The 15,519-nt window shown below is 35.2% G+C and overlaps 1 protein-coding gene across 4 annotated transcripts in view; it reads left to right on the top strand.

Moving 5' to 3' along the window:
* GABRA2 (gamma-aminobutyric acid type A receptor subunit alpha2) overlaps positions 1-15,238 on the top strand; it is a 69,073-nt gene extending 53,835 nt beyond the window's left edge. For 3 of the 4 annotated variants that reach the window (XM_074822442.1, XM_074822443.1, XM_074822441.1), the window contains exons 9-10: positions 3,858-4,060; positions 8,100-15,238. In XM_074822442.1, coding sequence (XP_074678543.1) covers positions 3,858-4,060; positions 8,100-8,408 — 512 coding nt within the window. In that variant the 3' untranslated portion in view covers positions 8,409-15,238. The remainder of the gene's footprint in view (positions 1-3,857; positions 4,061-8,099) is intronic. The other variant, XM_074822444.1, reaches the window with a different exon arrangement.
* Positions 15,239-15,519: the final 281 nt, after the last annotated feature.

The raw sequence follows: 15,519 nt of genomic DNA, 5'->3' as shown, positions 1-15,519 counted from the left end.
TGTTATTTGTATTTATAAATCTATTGATGTTTTGGGCCGGGTTGAGTGATCTAATTACCTAACAACATTTGCAATTACTGTTAAGAAAAAAGAAAGAGGGAAATACTAGAGTAATAGAATTAGCTTCCTAATAAAAAAAAAAAAAAAAGGAAGTAATTTATCAATCCTTTTACGATATGTTCTTCAACCATTATGTGTATCTTTGCAAAGTGCTGTGGTGGAAAGATAAAATTGTGGGAGGAGAAGCATGACATTATAACAAATAGAACACATTTTAAGCATTTTGTAGAAATTACTTGCAAAGCTGAAATACCTCTTTTGCAACAGAAATTCCTTTGGTAACTCATTATTTAGGCCTTTCACTTTCATTTTTAAAGGAGATGTCCACATTCTAACATGAGAAGGCTAGGACATGATTTAGCTGGCTAAAATCTGTTCAAAATAGAAAAATCAGTTGATACACAAGAGGTAAAATTAGGGTCCAAAACACCTTGTCCCTCTCTAGGAGTAGCCTGAATTTTGCATACAAATTTAGGCATAAACTAGTCATCATGACAGATTTTAACTTTAATATTTACGTGCTAGCTCCTCCAATTTCCACTGTATGTTTTTACTTAGGCATTTCTAGTTTTTCAGTTCACCTCTTCTGCTGTTGTGTGGCAGTGCCCTATGCTGTTGAGTGACAGAAATTGGTTGACCAAAGGTTGCTGTCTAACTTTAAACACATCTTGAATGGTATCCATCTGTCCTGGAATCCAAAATACGTCAGAGATGGTATTTTCCACATAATAAGTTTGGTGCCAGTGAAAAGCATTGACTTTGCAGACCTGGACATGGGTATTCTCTCTCCAGTGAGTGGATGCCATTTCAAAAGTGGGACCATAAAATGAAGTCCTAGGCAATCAGATAGCTCCAGCCTTCACTTGAATAGATAAACCTGTAGTGATAGAAGATATTTAACTTTTATAGGCATGCACTGCTGAGAACAAAAGTTATAGTGATGTTGAGGTATATTGACTGTCAAGTATAAAATGCTTGGTCCTCTTCAGAGAAGGAAAATGTCAATGGTTTATTTTTTGGATTCTTTTTAAAGACAAACTGATGACTGCTTGTGGTCTCTTACAAGAGGATAGCTGTCCATGTCCTTCTGGCATGCATTCAGTGCCACATCTACAGGGTGCTGGGCTATAGAAGATAGTTCTTGGCCTGTATATAAACTGTGGTCTTTCTACATCATAGTGAGATATTGTGCAGTCTTTACATAGCCTGTTAAACTATTTAGGCTGGTCAGAGTAGTTTATGATTTAGGGGAGAAGACTGTTTTCCTCTAATATTTTGGCTATCTCATTGTAGAGGGACAATCTACTCACTGATTTTTATACCAGTTTTAGTTCACTAGTGTTATGAATTAGATAATGCAATGAGGAATGTTTTTGATCTGGTCAGTGTATGGGTTTTGTGGAGTTTTAAGTTCAATCTTTGTGAAATAAATGTGTTTTGTTTTACAAGTTGACCATGTTCCTCCACATTAATAATTTTTCAGTCCTCTCAGGTTTAGCAGTGACAAGGAGGTAGGTTATTTCCATCCACTCCTTTTTCTTAAAGAAGGCTTGATAAAACTGATTTTTCAAATTAACTATAATGTGCAAAATCATCTGTCTTTCGACTGAAGGAGAATAGCAACTATAAAAATACTAGAGATTCTTAAACTGACAGGTATCACAGATTAAATTTTCTGTCCAATTTTTTCCCACTCAATTCAGGTTAAATGACTGCAGTAGCTTGAACGTCACTGAACTTATAGAGTGAAGGAATAAATGAAAGTGTGTTGGCAATTGTCTGACCATGTGCTGTTTGATTAGCATTTGGGTCACAAAGTGGTGTGGATTGCTGAACTTTTTGGAGAAACTGTCGACTGATAACAAGATAGGCAAGATGTAAATTCATGATGTTTTAATTGAGACTAGAAAAGGTCAGAAGTTAATCTTAAATTAGATTTCTTAAGAAGCCAATGTGACTTCCAGAAGATAAGTTCATTCTGAAAGGCAGGAGTTAAACAGAACACTACCTTAGCAACTGTATATATATTTACATGTGGATAAGGTCACCTTACCTCTGAGAAACAATCACTTTACTGATACTTCTGTACAATTAAAATGGTTTATCTGCATCTCAGGACCAGTGTTAAAATTTGCATGTGATAATTTTAAATGTAAGATAGACTGCCTTTTCTCTGAGGTGCTGAAAATAATTAAGTCATATGTTGTGTAAGTGTTAGGAGAGAATAAGTTCTTTACAAAATATATTGTCTACCCATTTTCAAACAATATAGTATGATAGCTGTTTTTCATTGTATAGGTTAGTAGATCCCAACGGTGTCACAGCTGATTTCAGACCAAATCCACTTTAATTTATGGAGGCTGAAAAACAGCAATTAGAGAATTATGTTTACTAAGGTGTCTGGATGACTCAGCAGGATGTTTCTATGCCTTGTTTTCCCTGCTGCACAGGGAACACATCAAAAGAGAGTCGCACTGAGGCTGAGTCCACTTAGCTTTGCTCTGTCATCCTTTGTAGCACTCTCAGAGATGGAGATTCTTTATGGGAGGGATGGAAATTGCAAAGCCTGAAGAGGTCTGAGTAGGTGTATTTGCTGCCTCTCTTCCCTCTCACACAGTGGTTAAAAATGCTTCTCTTGTAGCAGAGGGAAAAATTTGAGCTATGTTGATCCTGCAGAACCCAGGTGACAGGTTGCTGACAGTGGAAGATCTGGCTTAGGGAGACACTTTACTTTTCTTGGGCATCCTCTTACAGCAATTTTATGAGTGTGTAGTTGCTGAAGCTGTGATGTGTTGTTACCAATATTTTTGCCATGGCATCTCCTTTGCCTGTCATAATGGAGTGTAGGTTTGCTGATCTATGCTAAGTACATCACTGTGTTGCTTTTCATTCTGGAGATGTATTTAATGGTGTGCCACAAAGGAAATAGTTTAGTTTGTCTAAGTGTGATTCAGCCTGAGGTGGGAAAACTGATTTACCTAAGGAATGGAGACTGTGTTTGTGGCTGTGGGTTTCTGCTTGCTAAAAGTGATTCAGAAAAGTGTTCTTCTCTTCCTTTCCTCCCACGTACCTTTTTTTCTGATTTTTTTGAGTGTAATTCCTGTCTTCCTGGCTCTTCATTATGTACAAAGTACTCTAAAGTGCCGTGCTTTTAATAACTGCCACAGTGAAAGAACAATCTTCCTGGATCATCAAGTCTTTTGTTTTCTGACACATAATACACAGTTATAACAATCTGTCATTTCAAATCAATATGCTGTTCTAGAAAAAATCCATGTTACCTGAATGAAAACTTAACATGTTTATGTCTTCAACTATGTCACTAGATGGTTAGTGAGACAGCTATAGGTAAAAAAATAAAAAAAATCATCATTTCTAATAACAAAGTTCAGTTAGGGTAGTGTCCGTAGGATAGGTGCCAGACCTGCAGCCACTGCAGTGAAGTCATCAACATATTGATCATTATTACTCTAATGCTGCAAAATATTATGATTCCATTAAGTAACTGTTAATGTTGTCCCTTCTCCATCCTGATAGCTAAAAAAAAAAAGAAAATTTTCTATCTCCTCTAAGTAAAATCTTCAACTGGTTAAAACAGGGAAGTTTAGACTTCAACTAAAATACTTCAAAGGAAACTCCAGATACAGCCTTTAATATGGTTCTGGTCACCAACTTAGATAAGCAAATTTTCCATTGTGTTTCACAAACATGACGTAAGAATTTTTGGTTTGTATTTTTGTTAATATTCAAAATCCAAGTAAAATTGTTGATGTTCTGTTTTTTTTGTCCCCTTGCAGGAGTAACAACTGTGTTGACAATGACAACACTGAGCATCAGTGCTCGAAATTCACTCCCCAAGGTAGCATATGCAACAGCTATGGATTGGTTTATTGCTGTTTGTTATGCATTTGTATTCTCTGCATTAATTGAATTTGCAACTGTAAATTATTTCACAAAGCGAGGATGGGCCTGGGATGGAAAAAGTGTAGTGAATGATAAGGTAAGTCCTAAGGAAATAGCCCTATTTCCAGTCAATTGCACTAAAACAGCTGTAATATATTATTTTGATAGGTTTGGCTATATAAAAAAAAACCCAAACTGTTTAAATCAAAAGAATGTAGATGTATTTTCTGTCCTGAACAAAAATATATCTGTCCTCATGTAGCTAATCTCACTTGGTGTCAATAATCCAGATTTAGTTATCAAGCACATTTTTTTTTTTGTGTTGGGAATGGTCTGACCTGTTTCTTGACTCCTCAGATACAACTGTTTATCTGGTTATTCAAAAAATTTAATCCAGATTATACTGATCACTTTTTTATTATTTAATCCAATTGAATTGGAAATAAAAAAAAAAGATTAAAAAATACAATATATATTAATTTTCCTGGTAACTAAGCATCAGAAAAACAACTGAATGCCTATATATGTAAAAACTATTAATTACAAATTCTAGAAGTTTTGAACATTTTCAACATTCTGAAACTGATCCCTAATGATATGTAGGCATTAATTTTTAACTAATTTAAATAGAAGGTGTACAAAATTCTGATTACCTCACTTGTGATGTATTGATGCTCTGAGTGTGAAGAAACATAGTCACGCCTTTATTTTCTGGTATTGATAGCAGTGTAGGTGTGATAGCATGAAGAAATTTTAACCTGACAGAATTTCTTATTTTGTGAACAAAATGAACTTGGTGATACGCCTCAATTTGTGTCAAGCTTTACAGTTTATAATTTTAATAACAGGACAAATGTTAAAGCTGACTTCTTGTTTTGACTGTCTTGCTATATTATATAATTTTGTTTTATCCTAATCCCTGATTCTACCAACGGAAAAGAATTTCTTCTGACAAAGAATACTCTGATTTCTGTGGTTCTCCTTAAAAAAGGATAGACTATTATTTGCTTTCTAGATGATAATAGTAGACGTGAGGCTAAGTTTAATTAACTGATGGTTTCAAAGCACTTTGAATGCATAAAGCACAATGCATAAAGAAGCAAAATGTTCAGTTAATGGTAAAGGAGAAATAGAGAAAATGAGTATATTGCTTATAATTCCCTATGGCTTCCGGAAAGACATGAACTATTCATAGCTTCAGGATCTGTTCCCGTGTGCTAGAAGTAGATACCAAATCACTACAAGTTTATCAGTACGTCACGAGTGAAGCTTTTCAGACTGGCACATTGCCCTGGCATTGTAATAATGTAGGGAGCCCTTATAACCTCTCCAATCATCCTTTGGCTGCTCCTTTAAATTAATATAGCACTGTTGTCTCATGATCTTAGGAGTGGCAACTGTTTAACAGCTAGTATTCTTTCCCTAGGAATGACAAAATCAGCCATTCCATTTTAAGATTTATATACCATTCACATACCCAGTTCTTTATTTTCTTCAAAATGACTTTACAAAAAGCTAAACTTCTAACATATTCATAGTTTCTCATACAAAAATATGGTTCATTTTACTATGCAGGTCTCATTAATGATATTACAGATAACTTTTAAAAACACACTAAATGTGTCTGAAAGGAAGAAATTATAGATCAATTAGAGCGTTCCTCTTGTAATTTGACTTGGTAATCTGCTCTTATTTTTGCTGAATGAATCTGTGCACCTAAAGCCAGGCTTACTCTTCACCAAGTAAAGTGAAATGTGTTCCCTCAGTGACAGTCATCTGTGTTTACGTTATGTGGAAATTCCCATCTAAGTGCTGCCAACATGGAATTTGTCTCACAAGAAAGCAGATGCAGGAACAAGCTACATATTGGTCAGCCCGTTTTCATACTCCTGTCAATAAGGAACAATACTGAATTCCCACCTCATCCCAGATTTTCTTTTTATGTGCCAACATCTCCTGAGACAAGATATTTGGGGTATAACATCTAACCATTAAGATCTTATCAAGATTTTTAGATGGCCCTGATAAATATCAAACTGGAGCTAATTTAATACCAAAATTGGAAACTGGGTAGATGCCTCCCAGTGGAAGTAAAAAATTGGAATGCACCTGTATGAGAAATGTCACAAGGATTCCCTCAGGTGTGCCACTTCCATTAGATTAAAAATCAAACCAAACTAACATAATAGCTGATGATTTCTTATATGAGCCAGAAGTTAACCATTTCTTCATCTCTTTAATTCTGTATTTGTGGAAGAGATGGACTGAATCTAATATTTATTTGCCTGCTTCTAAATTATATATGGAGACCCTTGCTTCCTGAGAAACTGAAATCCTTCCATTCTTTGGAATTGCTGCAAAACAGTGAATCAATTTATAGCATTACAGTCTTATTGCAGAGCTAGTCTGTGTACCTATATATATATATAAAAATTAAAGCCTGTACTCATTCCCTATACATCCTTGTCTCTATCTATAGACATACTGTGTCCATTGGGCTGCCATTGGCTGAACTTTAGCCATTTGAAAGCAAACACCATCCCATAAAAACACAGAATTGCTGATCTTGGAAGGGACCTCTGCAGATTGTTGAATTTAACTCTCATATACTCCAAGCAGGGTCAGCTAGGGACACTTGCCTAGGGTCATGTGAAGATATTTTTTTTAATATGTCCAAGAATGGAGACTCCACAAGCTCTCTGGGCAACGTGTTTCAATGCTCAGTCACACTCACAGTAAAACAGGTTTTTTCAGATGTTTAAGTGGAATATTCTGTATTTCAATTTGTCCCCATTGCCTCTTGTCCTTCCATTGGACATCACTGAGAAGAGTCTGGTCTGGTCTTCTTTACTCTCTCCCACCAGAAATTTATACACATTGATAAGATTCCCCCTGAGCCTTCTCTTCTCCAGGCTGAACAGTCCCAGCTCTCTCAGCCTTTCATATTTCAGATGCTTCAGGCCTTAAATCATCTTTGTGGTCCTTCACTGGACTCACTCCATTATGTCCATGTCTCTCTTGAACTAGGAAGCCCAGAAGTGGATCCAACACTCTGGATGTGTCCTACCAGGGCTGAGTCAAGGGAAAAGATCACATCCCTCAGACTGCTGGCAATGTTCTTTGTAATGCAGCCCAGGAGATTGTTGGATTTTGTTACTATGAGGGCACACTGATGGCTTGTGTTCAACTTGGTGTCCACCAGGACCCCCTGGGCTTCTTCTGCAAAGCTGCTTTCCAGCCCATTAGCCCCAGCCTGTACTGGTGCATGGGGTTATTCCTCCCCAGGTGCAGGACTTAAGTTTCCCTTTGCTGAACTTCATTAAATTCTTGTCATTCCATCCCACTTTTCTTATCATCTGTTATTTTTTAGGTTCTAATCCCCATTTTTATCACTATTATGCATTTTTTAAACAATTTCTGAAAACAGGAAATAGTTCTTGCACTAGTTCTCAGCTCACTTCTGCAACTACAAGGCTGGAGTAATTAATTGCAATCTCTTTCTGACCTCTATGTGTATGTGTGTGTGTGTGTTGGACCAGGATGGTATATATACATGTAAACGCGCACATATTTCTCCAGAATCTCTTAAAAATGTAGACCATTACTGGAGTTCCTTTATATGCTGGTGGTATGTTATGAGATGTTCAAATAATAGTAATGCTTGATTTATGTGTGAAAGATGGCCTAGTTTTCATTTTATTACAATGCCGGGTAATCTTTTTTTTCCAGTCCACTCATTCACTCCTTCTAGTTCGCTTAACATTTTAAGAACATTTTAAGAACATTTTAAAGATCTCACAATTCTGTTGTAAAAAGCCAGATACAAAGCAGCTAGAGAAAGACCAACTCTATCCAGTTATCCTTGCAATCACAGTAACAGATCCTCATATAACTTCACTAGGGCATTGGATGATGCAAGAGTACATAATTTTAGAGCATTCTTATGTTACCTGTACCTTCTTTTTGGATAGACTGGAAGTGTCTTTATATTTGAATTTATCAGTATGGTATTCCTGGTATTGTTTTTACATACTCACACAAACTTATTTGTTTCTTTTACATTTGAAATGATGTTTTATGAAGTCCATTCTGGCAAATGCACATTAAATATTTAACTTCATGCTGTCTTCCAATAGAAAAAAGAAAAAGCGTCTGTCATTAAGAAAAACAATGCCTATGCAGTGGCAGTTGCCAACTATGCTCCAAATATTACCAAGGACTCAGTGCTACCAACCATCTCCAAGAGTGCTACAACTGCAGAACCCAACAAGGCAAAACCAGAAGCGAAGCCACAGGAAGCAAAGAAGACGTTCAACAGTGTTAGCAAAATTGACAGAATGTCTAGAATAGTGTTTCCAGTCTTATTTGGTACTTTCAATTTAGTGTATTGGGCTACATATTTAAACAGGGAGCCTGTCTTACTTGGTTTTGCGCCATCAACCTAAAAGCTGAATTGCACTGAGGACTTAAAGCATCATTCTAATCAGATAGCTTGTTTGCTATGTACAGTACGACTAATAACTGCTAATCTGTGAACCATTATGTACAGAGTGTATATAGATGTTTTATCTGTGTATCTCCAAAGGAGGAACACAGTGTTAACTCATGGGTCTGTAAACAGATAGCACCCATGGCAAATATAGCCAGCTCTTTAAAAGTTATACCCAGGGGAGTTCTGTTAAACTAGGATACATATATACAGAATTATATTCTCTCCGTACAATGGAATGAAGTTATGATCCTACATAATTATTTAGGAACAGTATTTTTTTAATTTAAAGTTAAAATATTTTTCTATAAAGTAACTAATTCTACTTTAATGAAAGAAACTGTCATTTAAAAAAATGATTTTTTTAAAAAGGCATAATTGTTTCATACAATAGCAGTACCCATGTACATAACAGAGTACGGAAATCGTACAGTTCTACTGTTCACAAACATTCTGGATACTAGTTAGGCTGAAGAGGTAGTAAAAACTACTATATGGCAAAAGCCACAAGTTTCTTACTTCTGTCCTGTTTGAAGTTGTTAACAAACTCTTCTAAATGATTTCAGGGAAAAACAAGTGTTAATCAAATTTCCAATATCAACCAACTTCTGCTAGTGAAACTCTTATTCTTTTCACTGTTTTATTTATCTGATGTTGCTAAGCCAGGTTGTCTGGTTCAGCAAAGTTGGATTATTTTTCTTTTTTCTTTTGTTCTTAATAGGATTATTGTCAGGTTCATAAAAGCACTCAGAAATTTTTCAGGGTTAAGTATATCAGTAATATATCACTCTTTTTCCTTGCTTAATGTTATCCTAAGACCTGCCATTAAAACATTTCCCTGTATTTGTCCCAGAAAGCATTGTATTCAAGGGAAAGAAGAACCGTGATTTAAGTTCAGGAAGTTGTCCATATAATAAAATTTACTGCTGCTTTTGTAAATTGCAACTTTACATTTCGCTGACATAACTTTACAACAACTTTGTATACTAGAAATGGTTTTGCTAAGATTTGAATGTTATTTTTTTAATAAAAGGTCATGCATTATCAGTAGGTATCAACTGTATTTCATATACACAAATATAACAAAATTGGAGCTGCCATTTACAATTTTATATGAACATTTAATACTGATCAGTAAAATTGTTTTTCATCTGAGCCTTTGCAAAGACTCTTTAAGCCCCAAAAGGCCTGGTAAATCATGACATAAGTAATAATTGTGTACTGTATTTAGATTTTAGTGTACTTGGCCAATAAAAAATATTTTGATTCACACATACATTAGCAGTTATTAGTTGACCTTTAAAAAATGATACACCTTTATGATGATGTCTTCTAGTAGAGACATATGTAGTCGTATAGTGTCATTTATTGCAGTTTTGTACAGTACTTGAGTATAGTGCATAAAATAGATATGTTCAGAATTTAAAAAAGTTGTACAAATATTTCTAAAAATCAAATAAAAGAGTATCTTAAGACATGGAAATGCGCTAAAAACAACAAAAAGAAACACTGCTTTCATTTGCTGTTTTATTTTCTTGCTTTTTCTTTGCTTTTAATGTGATTCTGTTTTGTACTTTGTGTGACAGTATAGATGCCAAGGTCACAAATGTATATTATGAATAGAATTAATAGTAAGACAGAGTTGACATCAGTAAAATAAAGACATTTCGTAAGTTCTAAATGAAAGGGAGAAGCATGGACAAGGTGTGTATCCCTTGAAGTCCCTCTAATTAAACCGTCAGATTCAACCTTTCTCATCAACAGTAGTTAAAAAATGAGCACTTTACTCAGAACATTAAAATAAAAATATCCTTATTTTCATATATATTTATATATAAATGTAGATCTTCCATCTAACATGGAGATGTGTGCAATAGTGTGATTATGAGCATAAGGCTGGAAGGCAAGCAATAAAAAAAAGGTCTTTTCATAGTATAATTATACATTTTTTAAATGTTTCATTTGTAAATTATAAATTATCCCTTTAATGTCACATTGTCCAGGTATGAATAAATATATAAATATGTACATATGTACAAATAATTGTAAATATAAGAACTGTAGAAAAATCCCTTCACTTTTAACTCTGTTTTTGGCAAAGGGCTCTGACTGTATAGTTTAATGGAGGCCCATGCTAAACTGCTCTTGAACTTGAGTAGCTCCATTATGTTTTCTGTAGCTGAGGTCTCCTTTCTGTGACCTAGTGGGAGTTCTTACCTTCTGTTCACATCGGCAGATCTAGGGACTCTCTGAACCTCACTGGACTGGGGTATGAGAAACAGAGGATTGTGTTTCATCCTTGGCCACATCCCAGGTACTCCATACCCTTCACACTGTTTAAACGATGTTGTGTATTGCTCCATGCATGACACTGTATAGGCAGAACTCTCCCCACTACAAACATGAGTGTGCTCAGAGCCATGTTTGATTACCTGATAACAAAGGATTTTGCATCTTTATCCAAGAACGGAACCCCTCAAAGATTTTTAACAGTACAAGTCTTCTCCAACAAGACTTTTTCTCTGGAAGATAACACCTGTGTAATTCAGAGCTGCATGCACAAAGCGTATCTTCAGTTTCCACAAGAAGCCTGATGCTGTCTCATATTAGTCAGTTCTGCTATTACCACTTTCATTTGGTATAGTTATTTTTTCATTCACTGATCATTTTCTCTACACTTGTGTATGTTTAGAGTCAGTCAGAAGAAAAAACAGGTGTTTATCAAGTGCTGAAGATACATTTATTGCACATTACTATAGAAAAATAGGCATACCATATAAATTCACTCAGTGGAAAATAATACATTTTAAATATCCACATGCAGTTATTGTGGGCATCAGCAAGGCTGTTGAGGGCATACACTCCAGAAAAGTTTGACTTTTACTTTTAGTTCAGTTGGTCTGTGTTAAAGCAAACTCCTTCGGTGGGAGGAAGGAGTCTGCTTTATAGTTTCACTGCTGAAACACTTATAGTGAGTAAACTGACTACACACAAGTTGCAAATTTTTGAACCTAAGAGCTGGATAAGTGAATTTGAATGTAAAGATTTAAGTGAATGCAAGCATCATGCAAGGAACACCGGAATACAAGAGTTAGGCCTTCTTTCATTTTGCAGTATAATCTGTGTCTGGGAATTTAAAGCTGGTCTCCCAAATATATGTGCCAAATACTTAGAAGTTTCATTTAATTTGAATAAAACTTGCTGGTCTTAAATACTTAAAGCGGGGAGAGAGAGTATGAGTGAGCACACGCCAGTCACTTCGCTATCAAAGACTTGCACATGGAATCTACTAGTGAAATTTTTGGTTGACATGTTAATCTATTTTTCCCAGTATGCTTGGGTCAGGTTGTCATATTTTATGTGATTTAAGAAATTAATACAATAAATACAATGATATAACACTGTGGTAAACTTGGATGGAATTACCATAATTCTGAACAAGGTTTATGAAAGAGGTTTCCAGTGTAATACTGGGGCATGTACTTCTGGATGTATGTAGTTGGTAATTTAACAGTAATTTATAAATCAGCATGAAGAATATAGAGATCAGCAGGGTTTATCAGCCAGGGTTGTCTGTGGGAGACTTCATAACAGATTCCTTTAAAAGAGTGGCTTCCAAACTTCTCAATTATGTTGTAGCCAGTGAAAATACCTTCACCTTCCATATCTGGGTTAATTCAACTTGTAACTGCTGCACTGTCGAACATCTTTAAAAAAATATTATGGTAGATGTTCTGAGATACGAGCTTTAGCTTGGGAGACTGCTCATACACTGAACATTATGCTAAATTGAGGAGCTAGTCTGCCTCTATAGTCTTAGGAGAGAACACGAAATAGCTTCACTAGACACCAAACGGGAGCCTTACTGAATCACCTTCCCTTCCCAGTGATTATAGATAACATATGGGGTGGTGAGAGTTTTCAAAAGTGGGGTCACCATAAACTGCCTGTGTGAAAGCAACCAGAAGCAGATGGGAGGAGGTAGGGATGTATGAAGGAGGAAAGGGGGAAAGAGAAGAAGCAAATGGCTTTGTTACTGTGTCAGTGAATTGCGAGATGATTGAGGAAGAATCCACTGAGGAAGGTAATGCCTGTTTTTGCTTCAGCTTCAGTTCTGAGCCTTCATTACCATATGTGAGTTGTGGGAAAGTAACTTTTAGAGAATATGAAATTGAAATACTTCTTGTATAATTCTGCTGAACTTGAAGGACATGAGTTGTGCCTTTGAAACTGAGAGGCTTCTGCTCACTGCTTTGTGAAAACCATGCAATGTAGTGTGCTTCCTGCTGTATGGGACATCTAGGGCAGAGGGGGAAAAGAAACTTCAGGAATTAAGTAGAACTTTGTTAATTCTAGGTTTTGTTTTCTTAAGAGATGCGACTTTCACTTAAGCACAGATAGTCAGCATCCATCCTCCATCTCTCTCATTCTTATTCTGAAAGTGGTGCACAAGTTTTTGCCTTGTCCTTTCACAAAATAGATTAAGTCTATGCTTCTGAACATTTCCATTCCTAACAAATTTGCATGAAAGATGATTTCAGTATGGATATGAACCTATCATCAGTCTATGCCCAATTATGTGTAGACACATAATGCTAAAATTTAGAAAGCAATGCAATGGGTTTTAAAGCGGAGGAAGAAAACATTTTAAAATCAGTCCACAAAGTTAAATAGCTTCATCTAAAAAACACAGAACATAATAAATGTACAAACATCTAAACTAATCTAAATAGAATTTCTGTGTGGTATAATTTGATATCATATATAAAGTTTTTTTCTTAAAGACTTTGAAATGTTAAAGTAATTAAGTGAGTTTATATGAAAGTCAGGTCACGCTTCGGCCTCCAGTGAAGGGAGTCATTCTTTATAGAGCAGAGTTTTAGGATTCCTTCCACCTCTTCCCAGTGACAGTGTACCTTCTGCTAGAATGCTGTCATTTTGCAACATAACTTTAAGTAATATCCCTTTAACATTACCTTCTCTTGATTTTTTTTTTTTTTTCGTCAAGGAGGCCTCCTCCACCTCATTTCTGTAGATAACCCGAACTCCCTAACAACCAGAAGTTTCAGTAAGGGACTTCATCATTTTAGACCTTTAGTAGTGGAAACTAAAGGGTCAAAAGTTTGTTTCAATGAATGGCAGATGTTAAACACATAAAAAAGTTTGTTTTCCTTTACTTTGAACCATTTAATTTTCTAGATTCAGATCTCTCTAGCTGAATCTTTGAACTCATATTTTGGAGTCTGTGATTACATCTTACTGGAAGAGGCTAAACTTTGAGGGTTTGACATGTCTGGCTGAGATCAGGGCAAAATTTGCACTGAATTTAAAACAAAACTGATTAGTATCCTCAGGATATTTGTCTACATCACTGAAGTCAGTAAGGATTTTTTAAAGAAGGGAAGTACACCTAAGAGTACACCTGGGCTCTTCTTTGGATAGAGGTGTTTAGTTCTTTAACCCATGAAAATAAGCCCTTAAAAGAAGAGCCAGCCATATTGAAATACAGGACTTGATGTCTGTTTCATTCCTGGTATATATTAATGCCTTTTAAGATATTGTGGAAGTGCTGAGTTAGGAGTAGGTGATAACACAAAAAGGAATTTGGAGGATGTTTTAAAATATGCAAGATGATGTATACTATTCCTCTAGTGTTGGTATCTACATAAATATATGTGAATATATTTTTATGGTTGGATGATTTAAAAGTTATATTTTGCTTTCAAATTTTAATTCCTTACATAATGTTGTGAATACCTCACTCAATCAGGTGGCCTGGAGCGCGTCTTAATGCATTCAAGGTTTTTAATGATTGCACTGAGTGCTTTCATTCATCTGATATTCAAAGAGGTGAGCTTCAGCAGGTTGAAGTGTTATATTTGTTTTCCAGTACTTCATCCATCTATCTACACTGTTAAGGATGGATGGAAATAGAAAATGGAAGAAGATATTGCTTTGATCAACTGCTTTTGCTATTCTTTATTAGATGTTCATTTTGGCTGAATTTATCAGTTTATAGGCTACTGTAGCTTAGCATTAGCGCGGAATGCAATGTAGTACTTTACATCTATTAGAATACATATGTACAATATGTACTGTATCTATAAACTGTTAAAAAATCAGTTCCTAAACAGCACCCCTTCACTCCTCTCCCCCCAAATAGTCACTTTATTAGGAAACATTTGAAGGCACTTTAATTTTAATGGAAGTGATTACACTGAATCTTGTTATACTTGATTTAAAAAAAAAAATAACATGGAGTCTGATTCAGACATTGTTAGCAATTTCTCAGCTGGACTGGAGTCAGAGAGCATTTATGCATCATATGAAAAATCTACTTTAGTGAGTCACTTAGGTGTAAGAATATATAGGAGTTTGAAAATAGATGCTTCCAGTATATTAACAAGAAATAAGGAAACAGGAAGAATGGAACCAATAATTTTAAAGAAAATTAAACACCAATCAAATATGCATAGTAAGAAACTGCATGATAAATGTAAGTATACTTAACCTTGAACATCAACGTCATATAAAATCTTCTGGGTGACAGTTCACTTATTTAGTAGGTTTCATAGTTATAAATAATTAAAGAGGATGATAATATTCTGTAATTTGTGACCTTGTTTTAACTGGAAAAAGTTGTTACTTTTCTAAACTGTAAAAGAAATAACTGGATTTATGTTTGAATGTGTCACTGCTTGCTGTTGAAGAATATTTATTAACCACATGCAAAATATTGCTTAACATTATCTTTTTGTACTTCTTATTAAAGTTAATTTAAATATAGCACATTTTGTATTTTTGTTTTTAATGCTTTGACAGCACAAATGTTTAATTCCCCTCATGGCTCTTAGGATTTGTGTGTGGGTTTTTTGTTTGTTTGCTTTTGTTGGCTTATTTTTAAACAACCCATTACAGCCTCTGTGAAGGTGCTTTTTTATTAAGGATAGAATTTCCCAAAGGAAGCAAATAATATATTGGAAAGAAAATATTTCTTAGCTTGTTGAGAGTTTAACAGGGTTTTCTATTTACATATTGAGAATGCCCTCATGGATTCATATTATGCA

This window comes from Strix aluco, chromosome 4 (assembly GCF_031877795.1).
Source record: "Strix aluco isolate bStrAlu1 chromosome 4, bStrAlu1.hap1, whole genome shotgun sequence".
NCBI classification, from domain to species: domain Eukaryota; kingdom Metazoa; phylum Chordata; class Aves; order Strigiformes; family Strigidae; genus Strix; species Strix aluco.
Note: the sequence above shows the minus strand (reverse complement) of the source record. Positions and strands in the feature narration are given on the sequence as shown.